General features: G+C 40.3%; 1 protein-coding gene across 1 annotated transcript in view; it reads left to right on the top strand.

The window, feature by feature from the left end:
* Nucleotides 1-14737, top strand: part of SMCHD1 (structural maintenance of chromosomes flexible hinge domain containing 1) — a 179689-nt gene extending 164952 nt beyond the window's left edge. Inside the window, exons 43-47 of the mRNA XM_026659416.1 lie at nucleotides 1775-1845; nucleotides 2637-2808; nucleotides 8874-9032; nucleotides 10696-10813; nucleotides 12460-14737. Coding sequence (XP_026515201.1) covers nucleotides 1775-1845; nucleotides 2637-2808; nucleotides 8874-9032; nucleotides 10696-10793 — 500 coding nt within the window. The 3' untranslated portion in view covers nucleotides 10794-10813; nucleotides 12460-14737. The remainder of the gene's footprint in view (nucleotides 1-1774; nucleotides 1846-2636; nucleotides 2809-8873; nucleotides 9033-10695; nucleotides 10814-12459) is intronic.
* The last annotated feature ends 1741 nt before the right edge of the window (nucleotides 14738-16478 follow it).

The raw sequence follows: 16478 nt of genomic DNA, 5'->3' as shown, positions 1-16478 counted from the left end.
GGAAAAATTCCACATGATATACTTACCTTCAAAAATTGAAGAGATTAAACCATTGGTATGACCAGCAGTATCTTTCATCCACTCATTCTTCCCTCTCAGCTGTTCTGGACTACCTCCTGAAATTGAAAAAGACAACATTATCTGAGTTCCATCAGAGTCCGCTTAACTGCTATAATGGCCTTTCCTTCCCCAGTTGACCATTTCTTGGTGTTCGCTCATCCCACAACAGAGTGATTTATCAAGGGGTCGAGGAAACTTGTCCCTCAGATTAAAGAACCTGCTCCTGTTTGGGATCTGAACTTAGTACATAAGTATCTTATGAGGCCTCCCTTTGAGCCGATTGCGATCTGTTCTCTCTCTAACCTATTCATAAAGATGGCTTTTTTGGTGGCTATCACCTCTGCCAGAATGTGTGGCTTTAATGGCAGACCCCCCCATTTACTGTTATTTTCCCCCAAGGACAAGATTTTGTTATGGCTACATCCTAGGCTCTTACATTAGATGCCATCTGAGTTTCACATAAACCAACTCATCCATCTTTCAGTCTTTTTCCTGAAACCATATCAGTCCAGGATGGATGCTACCTTATACACCTTGTGCATCAGGAGGGTGTTGGCTTTTATCTGGATAAAACCAAGCCATTCAGGAAGTCTCCCAGACTGTTTGTTTGTAGCAATTGGTGATAGGTCCAGGTCCAAAGGGTCCACGATCTCAACCCAGAGACTCTCCAGGTGGATTTCTGGTTGCATAATATCTAGTTGTGAATTTACCGATATACCATCTCCTTCTAGGGCAGTGGTTCTCAACCTATTTACCATTGATGCAGCCCAGAATGCATTATGTGGACACATCCAATACTACTTGTATGGCCCTGAGGATGTCACATGGGCCGCAGCTCTGTTCTGATTGGACCACAGGTTGAGAACCACTGATCTAGGATATTAGCCCATTCCACAAGACCACCTCTCTGCCTCTGTGGGGTTACTCAAACATGTTCCTATTGTGGAAATTTGCAAGGCTTCAACTTGGACTAATCGGGACATGTGTCTTTGATCAGAGATTTTCAGTAGCAGTTGCCCGTTTGGCTCGCGCATGTGCCCTGTACATCCTCATGCCCACATTAAGGCTGTATAGGGCTGCACAAGAGAACCAGCCTGAGTTCTTTCCACCACAAACTCACACAGAAGAAACTCTGAAAGCAGAGGGGAAGGAGTTGGATATTGATGCATTTATAGAGATACATGTCTCAAAGAACTCCAGTTACTGCACGAGGCGAGTAACCTCCATTTGTGTCCTAGACACAGAGGCAGTCCTAAAACCTTAGTAAATCTTGTGTAATAAAAACTGCAATTAAATAAAAATACAATAAATTCTGATGGGCTGAAATGCAAAGGAATTGGTTATATGTAGTCCCTTTTGCCTCCTTCCTACAACTCGCAACTTACATTCAGAATTTTCTTAAATCATAAATGTCACCCTGAGCTTCATTATTGTTCATTTTTTGTCTTTTTTGCCAGAGAATTACGTTGTAAAAAGCTGTTTTATATTTAAATTACAATAGATATAGCATTTTAGCTACAATATAGCAGATACATTTTAAAAACTCAGTTAGTGGTTATGCAAGCTTTTATTAAGAACTGGTACTGCTTCTCTTAAGCTGTTGTTTTGAGTTATCAATATCATTTTGGACATTTAATTTACTATAAACCAATACCTGTTTAAAGTATTTTATTGCTGAGAAGTTTCACCATTTGAAAATTCATTAAATTTACAGTGTTCGGGATGCTCTTAGGTGACACCATCATTATTGACAATTTGGATGCTGCCAATCATTACAGAAAGGAGGTATGTACCTTACCTTCAAGTGTTTGTGTATTTGCTAAAAGAAAATCCTGTTGGGTTACAGGTTTTGTATACTTATAAATGTAAAGGGACAGATCCTAAACTGGTATAAATTTTCATAGCTTCATCAACTGAACTGGAGCTATGACAATTTATATTAGCTAATGATCTGCCCCAAAATGCTTTTCATTCAGAAATCCCAATGCACTTTACAATGGATGCAGTCTATAGTATCAATGTTGACAAAATTGTCTGGGTTTTTTGTTTAAAAAAAAAAATACTACCATATGAATGTTGTATACCATGGAATTTACCCTTGAGCTAGCCAGATGGTGTGCTCTCTGTCCTTAGACTCTCCCTGAAATGCTCAGACTCTCTTGCTTGGAGTGAGGGGTCCTCAGTGAAGGGGGCGTGCCGAACATGCCAGTCTGACTGTGAGCTCTATGCTCTGGCCGTGCAAGGGGCAGCTGGCTGTGAACAGGCAGATCATAATTCACCTTCCAAAGTGTCTGTGAGTGACAGAGTATGCAGGGTTAGCACTTTAAAGGAAATGTAACTATACATTTAAATTGAGCAAGTTTGCTCTGTAATTTTGAGATGCAATAGACATGACATTTTTACAGAATCACCTTTCAGTGTAGACCACCTGCATTATAATGTAATAAAGGTAAGTATAAAACTGTGGGGTCCACCACGACTGGCCCACCACTACTGATGATTAAGCTTTTCCTTTTAACAGATTTACTATACCTACATACTTTTTACCTATGAGATTTATTTTTATACCTGTGTAGGTTGTAAAAATCACACATTGCCCAACATTACTGACTAGGGAAGGAGATAGAATTCGCAGCAATGGAAAGTTTGGAGGCCTTCAAAATAAAGCTCCTCCAATGGACAAACTCAGAGGAATGGTATTTGGAGCACCAATGCCAAAACTTTACAGTACTCTTTCTGGACAGATAGGTAAGTTCACAAAGTAGTGATAACGCCCCAAACATTATTTACTGTGATGTTACTTGTATATGTTTTTTGTTACATCTGTCTAAGGTAAGAAGTGATACTTTAAGTTAGGTGTAAGGTTGTCTTTTAAAGTATTACTGTACAGTCACTTTTTTATGACTACAAATTGAAAATTTGGCCTCTAAACTCTGTCATAGTGTTTCTTCGAGAAATAACAAAAAAAAATTTTTTGAAATGTTTCCTGTTTTATAGGTGTTAATAGTAAGAGAGCATTGTGATGGGTTATCCCCCCGCCCCCCAGGTGCAGTCTGGGAGCCGTGGGAACCGCTTTGCCTCCTAACCATTCAGCTGGGCTGGTCTCTCTCACACTGCTCTGCTGGTGATTCACCCAGCCTCTCCAGGCCCTGTTATCATCCAATACGACAGCAAGTGGTACCACACACCCAACCAAGTTACTTGAGTGCTTTACCTAAGCCACTCAAGGATAGACAGAGGACAACAGCCAACTTTCCAGCTTCCCAGCCTTTCACCTTTTGCTGGAGTATAAACCCAGTATTATACTGTCTTGCACTGCACAAGGATCTGTACAATGCAAGCTCATTGGTATAGTTCACTTTGCTGTCGATGTGGGAAAGATATGCACAACAAGCCTGGGTTAACCAAGCTGAGATTTTCCCAGACACTTCACTTAAAGACACACTGGTTAAAATAAAACATAAAACAAGTTTATTAGCTACAGAAAGATTTTAAGTGATAGCAAACAGATCAAAGCAGATTACCTAGCAAATAAACAAAAATGCAAACGGAGCCTAATGTACTAGATAGATAGGATACAAATTAGCAATTTCTTACGCTGATTGATGATACAAGCAGGATTGCAGATTCTTAAGGCACAGACTGTAATTGCTGTGCAGCATGGGTTTGCCTCCCCCGTTCCAAGCCCTTTGTCTTTCAGAGCTTCTTTCAGGTGTTGAGTTATGGGGGAGTGAAGACAAATCATGATGTCACTCCCCACCTTATTTAGTCTCTCCATATGGCAGGAACCCTTCGTTTCAAGCTAAGTTCCCAGCCCCATTTTTGGGTCTCAATTTCTTTGTCAGCCTCTATCCGTTTAAGTTCCAAAATTCTCTGGTGTGCGGCTGCTTGCCTCTGCGCCTCAATTTCCAGCCGTTTTAATTCCATAAGTCTTTTATATTTCTTTTCTTTTTCTTCTGCCTGCAATCTGCACAGCTCCAATTTCATGAAAGTTTCACACACACTCATTTTCCTGCTTTTCTGTCTCTACTTCTCTTGCCCGAAATAAGCAAACAGAAAATAACAAGCTGGTAACGTCCTTTACTCATCTCATCTCTTGACTCCTTGACCCACTACACTTAACTTTCACTTAAGATCTCCATCAGTGTATGAAGTGCAAATCTTACTCAGAACAACAAGCTGTGTGGTTCACCCTGCTCGACTACGCCACTGTCACTGTGCCTCAGTGGGTCACAACTGAGAATACCAAATTCAGGACAAACTGCTGGGAAATAGGGCAGACATACCCCAAAACTGGTGGTTATGTATAAGAAATACCCAACCAGCAACAAAAGTAAATTTCTGTCTCAAAACAATGGCTAACCAGAAGTCAGAAAAGCAGTCTCCTAAGGTATCCCAGTCCTTGTAACCACCAAAAACACTAAACTTAATGATGAGTGGTTATTTAAAGACTAGATGCCATTGGCAGTAAAATGTTTTTGAACTGCATGGTGGAAAGCATAACATCCAACAAATGGATTTTGGAGGTCTTCGTATCCGGTTGGCTCATCCATTTCACATCCATCCCTCCCTCCTGTCCCTCTTCCCTGTCCCTTCAGTGACACTTTTCACAATCAGTTGCTGATATTGCTGTATTCTCTTCTACATTTAGGAGCTATAGAACCCGTCCCAGCTCAGCACAGGGGAAAGGGGTTTTATTCCAAGTACTTTCTGGTTCCCCCCCAAAAATGGAGGATGGAGACCAGTATTAGATCTCAGATGTCTGAAAAACTATGTGAGACAGCATATATTCATGATGGTGACCCTTGTCACTATGATTCCCTCCCTATATTCCAGGGATTGGTTTGCGATCCTTGGCCTTCAAAACACCTATTTTCATGTTGCAATTCACCCCTCTCACAAGAGGTTTCTTCACTTCAAATTCAACAACAACCGTTAGTACAAAAGATAGATTTCATAGGGCCTTCTCTGGATGCAGTGACAGGCAGGGCTAACCTACCTACAGACAGGTTTCTCACCCTGAAGCAGGAGTAGTCCATTATTTTTGTCAAGGTCCAAATTTCTTTGTCAAGGTATAGTCAAGGTCCAGACTCCAGAGAAGAAAATAATAAAAATAACAATAATATAATAAATAAATAAAAAGATTTCATGGTCCATTCAAAAACATCTGGTGGTCTGAAATTGGCCTGTGGTCTGCCTATTGACTACCCCTGTCCTAAAGAACCTCATCTCAAAGATTCAGTAAGGCATTGTCTTCAACTATTGGGGCACGTCACGGGTGTCCGCTCAACATGAGCAGTGCCTCATGTTGGCCATTCTGGGGATTCGCTCTGCCAGCTTGCGCTCTCGCTCTCTCTCTCTCCGTTGTTGGCTTCTCCCATCTTGTCTGACTCTGCTTCCCTGCTCACTCCCGGGTCTGCAGCTTCCTCTCTGTGGCCTACTTCCCTGCAGCCTTTCCCAGAAGCAGCACCCCACCCCCCGCAGCCAGCTACCTGGCTTTATACAGGCCCTGCCTGTTCCTGCAAAGGTGAGCCTGTCCTTAATTAGCTGCCTCCAGCTTGAATCTCCCCTGCTTGCAGCCTAATTAAGCTGATTGGGCCCACCTGGCCTAATTCAGCTCTTACAGAGCTAGTGTGGGGAGTCCACCCCATCACAGGGCACATGGCAGTTTGCATCTGTATAACCCAAAACACCAGGTTACATCTTCGATTACTTCAGGGATGGCACAGGACAATCTGTATGCCGAAGAAGCACAGTCTGGATAAGCAAGTGTCTGTACGCAGCTGGGTTCTGCAGTCAGTGGAAAGACCCTTCAGAGGTCTGTGCATGAGTCCTGTTTATTCATGATTCCCCAACCACTGTGATAATATCAGATGCTTCCTTTTTGGGATGCAAGGGCACATGTAGAGCCTCATTCAATCCAGGGCAAACAGTTATCCCAACAGCAGCTTTTCGACATCAATCTTCTGGAGTTGAGAGCAGTCAAAAATGCTTGCTTTTACTTACTTCCTCTGATCAGAGCCAGATCAGTCGAGATCATGACAGACATATTTTATGTCAATCAGGGAGGGGCACATTCCCATTCACTCTGCCAAAGATAAAAGTCTGGAATTGGTGCATAGCCAACCAGATAGTTATCTCAGCTTCTTCCAAGTCTTCAAAATACCATGACCGATGATGATCTCAGCAGGCACTTTTCCCAAAATTATGAATGGGAGCTAGACTCATGAGTCCTCAGCAACATATTCTTACCTTGGGAATTTCCATAGGTAGATCTCTTTGCAACTGCTGCTAACAAAGTGCAAGAAATTTTGCATGCGAGTGCCATCAAAGTCCCAGTTCTCCAACCCGCCTTTTACAGTGTTTTTCAAGTAAAAGCTATAATCACAACCACATCCAAAGTTTCTACCTAAGGTGTCTTCTGAATTCCATGTTAATCAGACCATTCATCTCCCAGTTTTTTCCCCCCAAATCTCATCAGACTAGACAAGAAGATGCTTTCCATACCCTGGATGTAAGAAGGACATTAGCCTTCTACCTGGACAGAACCAAACCATTCAGACAGTATCCTAGACTTTTTTTCAGTTGCAGACAGATCTGCTGTCTCTACCCAGAGACTTTCAAGATGGATCTCAGCCAGAGTATTGTTGCATGTTATGACTTGGCTGACATTCATCTTCCTTCTAAACTGATAGCTCATTCTACAATGTCACAATCTACTTCTGTGCATTACTCAAAGATGTTCCAGTTACTGAAATCTGCCGAGCTGCAACCTGGACCTCTGTACATACTTTTTCCAACCATTTTTCTCTGCTTCATGCCTCTAGATCAGATGCTGTCTATGCCGAGGGTTAGATCAGCATAGCTGCAGTTGTAAGATGCGTGAATTTTTCACACTGTTGAGTGCCATTGCTATGTCAGCCTAACTTTTAAATGTAGAGCAAGCCTCAGTATTTTCAGCTTCATAGTTCTAAAAGAGTAAATAATAATGGAGTAGACACCCTGATTTTCAGTAGACTATGACTCAGAATACACAAGAGTAGCGGATCTGTTAGATAAGGAAGTGCTATCTTTCCAAGTCATTTTTCAGAGTAGACTGATACTTTAAACTAGGGCTGTCAAGCAATTACAAAAATTTATTGTGATTAATTGCATTGTTAAATAATAATAGAATACCATTTATTTAAATACTTTTGTATGTTTTCTACATTTTCAGATATTGCTTTCAATTACAACACAGAATACAAAGTGTTCACTTTATATTTATTATTATAAATATTTGCACTGTAAAAATAAAAGAAATAGTATTTTTCAGTTCACTTAATACAAGTACTGTAGTGCAATCTCTTTATCATGAAAGTTGAACTTACAAATGTAGAGTTATGTACAAAAAATAACTGCATTCAAAAATAAAACAATTTAAACCTTTAGAGCCTACAAGTCCACTGAATCCTACTTCTTGTTCAGCCAATCACTAAGACAAACAAGTTTACATTTTCAGGAGATAATGCTGCCCGCTTCTTGTTTACAATTTCACCTGAAGGTGAGAACAGGCATTCGCATGACACGGTTATAGCCAATGGCGCAAGATATTTATGGGCCAGATGCACTAAAGATTCATATGTCCCTTCATGCTTCAACCACCATTCCAGAGGACATTCATCCATGCTGGTAACGGGTTCTGCTCGATAACCATCCAAAGCAGTGCAGACCAAAGCATGTTCATGTTCATCATCTGAGTCAAATGCCACCAGCGGAAGGTTGATTTTCTTTTTTGGTGGTTTGGGTTCTGTAGTTTACGCATCGAAGTGTTGCTCTTTTAAGACTTCTGAAAGCATGCTCTACACCTAGTCCTTCTCAGATTTTGGAAGGCACTTCAGATTCTTAAACCTTGGGTCGAGTGATGTAGCTATCTTTAGAAATCTCACATTGGTACCTTCTTTGTGTTTTGTCAAATCTGCAGTGAAAGTGTTCTTAAAACGAACAACATGTGCTGGGTCATCAGCCGAGACTGCTATAACATGAAATATATGGCAGAATGCGAGTAAAACAGAGTAGGAAAGGTACAATTCTCCTCCAAGGAGTTCTGTCACAAATTTAATTAATGCATTATTTTTTTTAACGAGCATCATCAGCATGGAAGCATATCCTCTGGAATGGTGGCCGAAGCATGAAGGAGCATACGAATGTTTAGCATAACTGGCATGTAAATACTTTGCAATGCCGGCTATAAAAGTGCCATGCAAATGCCTGTTCTCACTTTCAGGTGACATTGTAAATAAGACGTGGGCAGCATTAGCTACAGTAAATGTAAGCAAACTTGTTTGTCTTCGCAATTGGCTGAACAAGAAGTAGGACTGAGTGGACTTGTAGGCTCTAAAGTTTTGCATTTTGTTTTGTTTTTGAGTGCAGTTATGTAACAAAAAAAATCTACATTTGTAAGTTGCACGTACATGATAAAGAGAGTGCACTGGAGTATTTGTATGAGGTGAATTGAAAAATACTATTTTTTTTTGTTTGCCATTTTACAGTGGAAATATTTGTAATCAAAAATAATATAAAGTGAGCACTGTCAACTTTGTATACTGTGTTGTAATTGAAATCAATATATTTGAAAATGTAGAAAAACATCCCAAAATATTTAATAAATTTCAATTGGTATGTCAGTAGGAAAGTTTACCTTGCCTGTATTATGTCTGGCAGTCTTTTTTATTAGTGGCTGTTTAAAATAATACCCACAGTGGGAGTTTAATTATTTAACAGTTTTCCATGTTTTGTGTTTTATTACCCTTTTGTTCTTTTTCTTCTATTAGATCTTCTTCAGCAATACCGTACAGCAGTGGTCAAACTGCATAGTGTTAATCAGGATCTTCATTTACAATTACAGTCCCTTAATACTCCAGAGATGCAAAAGAGAAAACAGGAGCTTGCTGAACAAGAGAAAAGTCTCAAGCTAATAGAGGAGAAACTGGGTATGTTATATTAACTTTTTGTTAACACCTATTTGTCTCTCTGAGGGGGTAGAACAGTCAATGGACTAGCATACTTCCACATGTATTAATTTTCAGAAAACTAGAGAAACCAAACCACAAAGGCATGGTTATGAAGTCATTTCACAAAGTGAGTTTTTACTTTAAATTGAGATTTAGGTTCTTGATAATGGTTTCTAATTTTTTTTCAAGGAAAGTAATATAAAAACTACTTGCAGTGCAGTGTTATGCATCATGATCCAGATGTACATTTTCTTCCAAGGTGTCTTTAACTGACACCTTGAAAGAAAATCTTATTTTTATGATCTAAAATGGCTTGCGAACAAGAGATTATGATCTCAGTAATAAGAATTACATAATTTTATTATTATTTTAGTTTGCCAATGTTAGGAAAAGCTGCTTGTTGAAATGACAGTACAGCAAATAGTTGGACTGAGGGTGTTTCCTTAGCAAGGTGTCGCGGGGAAAGCGCGCCCAGTCCCCTTTTGGGGCAGGGTGAGGGTTATTATTTCCTCGCAGCTGAGTCTGTGCGATTCTCCTTTGTCTCGGGATAGCATGGCCCAGGGGTGAAAGTCAATATAACTACCCACTCCTTCAGGGCTGCGTGGCCCAATGGCCAGAGTCAGTAGGGCTGCCCTCTTCTTCAGCAAGGCCCAAATCAATATGACTGCATGGCCTAGTGGACAGAATCAGTATGGCTGCCCTCTTGAGCAGGGCTGTGTGGCCTAGTGGCCAGTCAGGCGAGTGGGTCACCACCTAAGAGTGGATGGCAGCCAGATAGGGGACCCGGGGCCTCCCTGCTCCATTGGTTCCCAACTCAGGGCCTTGGCAGTGGCAAGTGTGCTCGCCACTGGGTTAGTGGAGGGGTCTGTCCAAAAGACGCTGACACCACCTGGCACAATGATTAATTCCCCCTGAGCTACTCTGTCCCTCGTGCAGTGGTCCTGGCGTCTCCAAGGTCTTTGGGTTCTTTGGCCTACGCTGCTCTCAGCAGCTCTGTCACTCCTTGGGCGTCCACAGGAGCGTGGGTGTTTGCCTGGGTCTCAGTGTCTCTGGCTTCCGCTGCCTGGGGCCTCACCATTTCCCTGGCTGGAGCCCGCAGCGTGCTTCCTCCCTCCTCGGTGGTCAGCCCTCAATGAGCTGAGCTGCTCCCTTTTATACCTGGTCTCCTGCCAGAGCATGGCCAGCAGGACTGAGGGGGCCTGGCCTCCTCAGCCCAAAGGGTGGAGTTAACCCTTGCAGTACCATTGTGTGGCAAGTGCACCCCATCACACAAGGGCAAAACATTTTTTGACCCTTTTGTTTGTTTTTTTTCAAGACCATAATTCCCTAAAGACAAACTTTCCAAATGTAAGAAATGTTGAGTTGATGTCAAACATTCCTATAACGTATATGAATAATATGGAAACTAAGCATTTATTCTCGGAGACCTACAAGTAAAGTTTATAAGTGATTATTTTTGGTCTATTTTCCTTTCCTTTAACCAGATTTTAACATTAAGGAAGCAACCTTATTTGTGTTGAATGGCAAAACTTACCATTTTGAACTTTTTTTTATGATTTGCACCACTGTTTTATGAACTATTGTATAAACAGGGTGAAAAGAGGTTCTGTTTTTGATGTATTTTTATTTGTACTTCTCAAAGGCATGACCCCATCAGGTAAAGGCACTGAATCATTACTTCCGCTAGAAGCACTTGATATGTCTGACAGTCCCACTCCTCCCAAAAGAATGAGAAGATAAACATTAAAAAAGGTATATAGGTATGTCTATCCTTAGTTCAGTCATTACTTTCCCATATACTAAACTAAGAGAGAAAATTGGTTTATTTCTGCCTCAGGAAGAGGAGTGCTTTTTTTTTTTTTTAAATAACAATCATGTATAGTCGCCAACCACTAAGATAGATATAGATTGTCTGTAGGAGGCAGACTTCCCAAGAGACTTACAACTTCCTGCAGAACTTGTGCTGTAATTTAAGTTCTACAGAAAGTCTTTACCAACCAGGTTCTGCTCCCCTCTCTGAAGTGTCTGGCTGTCATCATAGCTGCTCTTGCAGAGAGCCAGCGTTTCCTGCTCTTCAGCTCCGTCACCCCTTAGAAAAACTTAACATCTACCCAGGTATCTGGGTCAGACATGGGTATATGTGCATTCCTACACAGGCTGCTTCAAACAAGTGTCTGAGGTAGGCTCTGTGACACCACATGATGACAGGAAAGACAAGCAGCTGACACACACACACACACACACATCTCTCTCTCTCTCTCTTGTCAATACCCTGTTTCCACATGTCCCTGTGCACTACAATGCAAGGGTCCCCCATGGAGCTCCACATTGATAAATGTATGCATAACCGTTGAGTGGTCCCCATATTCCTCCCACCACTCCCTTTTTGCATATATGAAGCCATGCCACTTCCACTGCCAAGGGAGCCTCTGCACCCATGAAGAAAATGGCAAGAGTTGATCCTTATTGATTAAATGTGTGTTTTGCTTTCTCACAACCCAATTTCTCCTCTTTGATGCTACTGAAGCATTCACGTAGCTGAATTTGCGTATCTTAAATCGACTCCCCCCTGTAGTGTAGATGTACCCTGAGGGATTTACTTACCTCCCTCTCCTATGGAATTAGTGTTAACCTGTGAGAGGACCTAGATCTGTCCCATAAATCAGGATCAGTGCTTGCTTCTTTTCTAAAGAAGAATCAAGTTTCCTGCTTTTCAATTTTATACCAGTGAATATATCTCTTTTAGATTGGGTGCTGAATATTTTGTAAGCCAAAAACATTCCAAGAATGATGTAAGTGTACAGTTTTACGATGGTAGGGAGAGTTACTTTTTGTTCATTTCCATTTGCCATTATAATCCTTAGAATTAAGTTATGTTAATTTTATACTAGATTATGGTTACATTTTTGAGACCATTTAAATTTTTGATAGCTGTATTCTGTAACAGTATGATCTTACTATATTACTGTGCCACATTGCTTTTTTTACTATTTTCATTTGTTGGTTATTCTTTTCCTCCTCTTAATTATTGCCTAAATGCAAAATTTAAGTAGCTAGCCAATGGAGAGATCTAAACAATATATCACCCTGCTACCCCCCACCCCCATTTTTATCAAAATAACTACAAGACCAGTGATAAGTATAAAAGTAATCCATTTACAATATTAGTAATTATATTTTACTCTTATGATCATCTCATCATGTTATTCAGTCATAAAGTCAGTCAATACATCAAAACAATCTGGGGTGATTTCTTCTCCACAAATTTTGAGACATACCCTGCAGCTAATGTAAATTACCATAGCTCCATTGAAATTGATGGACAATTTACATTAGCTGAGGATCTGCCCCTTTACATCTATTATAGAATTGGTTTATAAACACTAATACCATACTTTCTCTTTAGTTCAGAAGAATATCGCCTCTCCTATGAAGAAGCAGCAGCAGCCAGTGCAAACCTCCATATCAGAATTGAGTGGGACCCTACAGAAGGGAAAGACATAGACCAATCAGATTTGATGGAAAGTAATTGTGTATTGAAAAATGTAAATAAGCTCTAATTTTTTGTAAAGTTAATTTTTATTTCTATAAAAGCTTCCAGAGTTTTTAGTTTCTTGAATGTGGAAAAGCTTTAAAATATACCTTTGTTTATTTATGCAATAAAATTGCTGCAATACAAAGAGCACTGCAAATACAATATATTGTGGTGATTTAAGGCTGCAGTAAATGTAATGAAATATGATTTTCATTTTGAAAGTGTCTTAATATGTCTTGGATAAGAGGTAATTCTAGATTGCCCTGTTCAAGTAGATGAAGGAAGTAATAATTCTAAGGCAAAAATTATATGGATAGAGCAACAGTACATTGAGATCCAACCAAAGCAGAGTCCTTAGGCAGTTGACTTCAAGCCAAAGTCTAAGGTTCTGTCCAAGGAGTGGAAACCAAGGGTTTGTGTACCTCAGATGATATCAACAGAAGCGGCAAGGTTTGTCTTTAGCCACTAGACCTAGAACTTACGTTGATAGAAGGCTGTATTTCCATAGTATGGCTTGACAAAGTGAGAGACTTTATGGGTGCCTGTAAGAATCTTCTATACATAAAGCTGGAAATTACATTGCTGGTTGTGATCGCCAGGCATTTTTTTGTTGTGATACTGTACTGATATAAACTATTATTATTTGCTTTACTGCAGCCCCTATAATGTGCTATTTGCTTTCTGTGCAAATAGGAATACAGTTCCTGCTCCAAAAAGCAAACAGTACATGATAAGCAATAGACAGTGGGTGGTGAAGAGAGAGACAATATACAATGAAAGGATTTTTTCAGATTGTCAGCTGTTCCCAATTATCTGTCTATGTAGCCATTGTTAGTTAGCCAGTTTCTTTTCAGCATCATGATGAGAGAGGGATGGGAGGCTGTATTTGTAGGAAGAGAGGGTAGTGGCCTTACAAATTCTGAGTTGAGATCCAGTGCATGAGAAATGACATGGAAGAAAGCACAAAGACAGTTGTAAGAGAAGCACACAAACAGGTCTTCAAGTCCAGTCCCCTGCCTTCACTAGCAGGACCAAGTACTGATTTTGCCCTAGATCCCTAAATGGCCCCCTCAAGGATTGAACTCACAACCCTGGTTTAGCAGGCCAATGCTCAAACCACTGAGCGAGCCACTGAATAGGGCAAGCCAGAGATATGAAGGAGCTTGAAAGTGAGAACCAGGAGCTTGAATTTGGAACAGTTGGAAAGTAGCCAGTAGAGGTAATTGAATGGGGGAAGACACAGAGGCGAGGAAGAAGATCATAGCAGCTGAATTTCCTATGGACTGGTGGGGGACAATGAGTGTCAGAGGCCTGAGAGAAACAGGTTACAGTAATCAAAATAGGATATAGTGAATGCCTGGAGAAAAATTGTACATATGAAGACAGAAGTTAACATTTTGAAAGTGCGTAAGCCTTACTGACTTTCACTAAATCACTTAGCTGCTCTTGAAAATTTTACACTGAAAACTTCGGAACTTAAAAATGTTTTGGAGGACGAATTAAGATTTGGGCATGCCTTGGATGTGTGAGGCAAAGGAAGGGGAGGAGTCAAAGATGACCTCCAAGTTCTTCAGTTGAGTCACATGGATGGTGGTCATGTGGTCAATATGACAAAATCAGGAGTGGTGGGGGACATGAGTTCAGTTTTGGCCAAACTGAGTTTAAATAATTGGAGACAGGCTGAAGGATACAGATCAAGAGTGGAAAGGTAGATTTGTGAGTCAGTGTAACTGTATGATGAAGATTTAGATGAAGCCATGTGAGCAGATGAGATCACCTAAAAGAAAGGATGTTGAAGGGAGTGAAAGGATCAAGAATGGGGTCCTGTGGGTTACACAAGCCTCAACAAATCCATTCCTGAGGTCAAACTTGATATTGAGAACCCAGGTTTCTTCATTACCCATGGCAGTCTTCAGACTGAGACATTGGAGACATTTATTTATTCTCACTCAGCAACAAGGAAGTTAGATAGCTTTTTAGGCTGAAGCATACTGTGCAACGCTATCCAGGAGAGTAACATTTGCTCTCTTTCTTAGCTGAACTAGCGTAAGTTGGGAACAAAATGAGCAACTTCAGGAAAAGCACCCTTTTCAATGATCATGGAGAATGCTGGTCAGTGGTGGACATTTTCTGAGTGACATTTCTAATTTAAAAAAAAAAAAAAAAAAAAAGACAAGTATAGCACTTAATGATCCACATTGATCTGTAGAGTTATTCCAGGCATCAGTTTGTTCCACTGCTTATTTTTCTTTTTTAAAATCACATATATTAACTGCTGCAATGTAAAATTAACTACAAGTGTAATAATAAAAAGTACTTCAATCTGGTTAGTGTACCAGCCAGCTCACATTTAATGGCTATCAGAAAAATAGGAACTAAAGGTAAGATGCATGTCTGCTTCCATATAAATTTCATTCTAGCCCCTGAAATACATACATTGAAGCACAACAGTCCATTTGGGCTTACACACTGCTTTTTTGTGTGTTTATACAGTATGTATAATTTATTAGAACAAGGAAAAATTGCACTGTACATTGTTTTCTTATGAAGTTAAATAGCTATTTAATACAAAAGGTTTGAATTTTTATGTAATTACACATCTAGATAATAAACACACTGAACTGAAACAATATAGCTGTAAAATATTTGGTTTATTCAGGACCATTTATAATTATATAGTTTGAGTCCCTTAAGAGAAGCATATCCCATGAGGGGGGAAGAGCAGCCAGATTCCAAAGAGAAAATTGGACAAGTCTTGTAGTTTGGACATATCATTAGTTTCTTTTTAGTATATGTATGAAATGGGGCACCAGATGGCAATAGTAGTCACTATACTGATTATTTTATTTGCGGCAAGAAGAAAAGAATATAAACTAGTGTGAACTCCTGTGTAATTTAGGCCAAAGAATGTCACCCAATAATTTCTACATCAAGCCCACAACTTCTGTTGATGTTTAGCGTATCTTTTAGAAATATATCCAGTCTTGACTTAAAGACAGCAAGTGATGGAGAATCTACCATGTCCCTAGGTAAGTTGTTCCAATGGTTAATTACTCTCCCTGTTAAAAATTTGTACCATGTTTGTAGTCTGAATTTGTCTAGCTTCAGCCTCCAACCATTTGATCTTATGTCTTTTTCTGCTAGATTAAAGAGCTGTCTATTAGAAATCTTTTACCCGTGTAAGTACTTGTTACACCATGATCAAGATCCCTCATAAACCTCTCTGTGGTAAACCAAATAAATTGAGCTTCCTTAGTTTCTCACTATAAAGCATGCATTCCCAATCTCAAGTCATTCTTATGTTTTCTGAATCCTTTCCAGTTTTTCAAGATCTTTTCTGAAGTGTAGATATCAGAACTGGATGCAGTATTCCAGTAACGATCTTATTAATACCATAAACAGAGGTAGTAAAACATTCCTACTCCTACATGATGTTCCCTTGTTTATCCATCCAAGCATTGCATTCGCCCTTTTAGCTACAAAATTGCATTGAGATCTACCCTAAATCCTTTTCAGAGTCACTGCTTTCTAGGAAACAGTCTCCTAGTTTATAAATGCAACCTACATTATTTCTTCAAGTGGTGGTCCTTATGTGTATTCCACCCAAAGGTATCCATGTGCACCATGCAGCTGAGACCATAAAATCCTGCAAGTAGTGTCCATTAGTTGGTCCATGCCTGCACCGTGTAGCTCCTTACGCTCAGGACGGAGGGCATAAGGGGAGGTGCAAACTGACTGCCTGTCCTCTGCCCAGGCAGGATTACCCTCCAAGAGATTTCTGGTCAACAGTGCTTTGGGGCTCCCACCAACCAGCCTTCAACCATTCATACAGACCCTATTGGGGTCCATGGGATCCTTATGACACCCTGGATCTGTGCCAAAGAGGCAAT

This window comes from Terrapene carolina, unplaced genomic scaffold (genome assembly GCF_002925995.2).
Source record: "Terrapene carolina triunguis isolate 2854851 unplaced genomic scaffold, T_m_triunguis-2.0 Scaffold58, whole genome shotgun sequence".
NCBI lineage: Eukaryota > Metazoa > Chordata > Testudines > Emydidae > Terrapene > Terrapene triunguis.
This window is presented reverse-complemented; position numbering and strand designations above follow the sequence as displayed.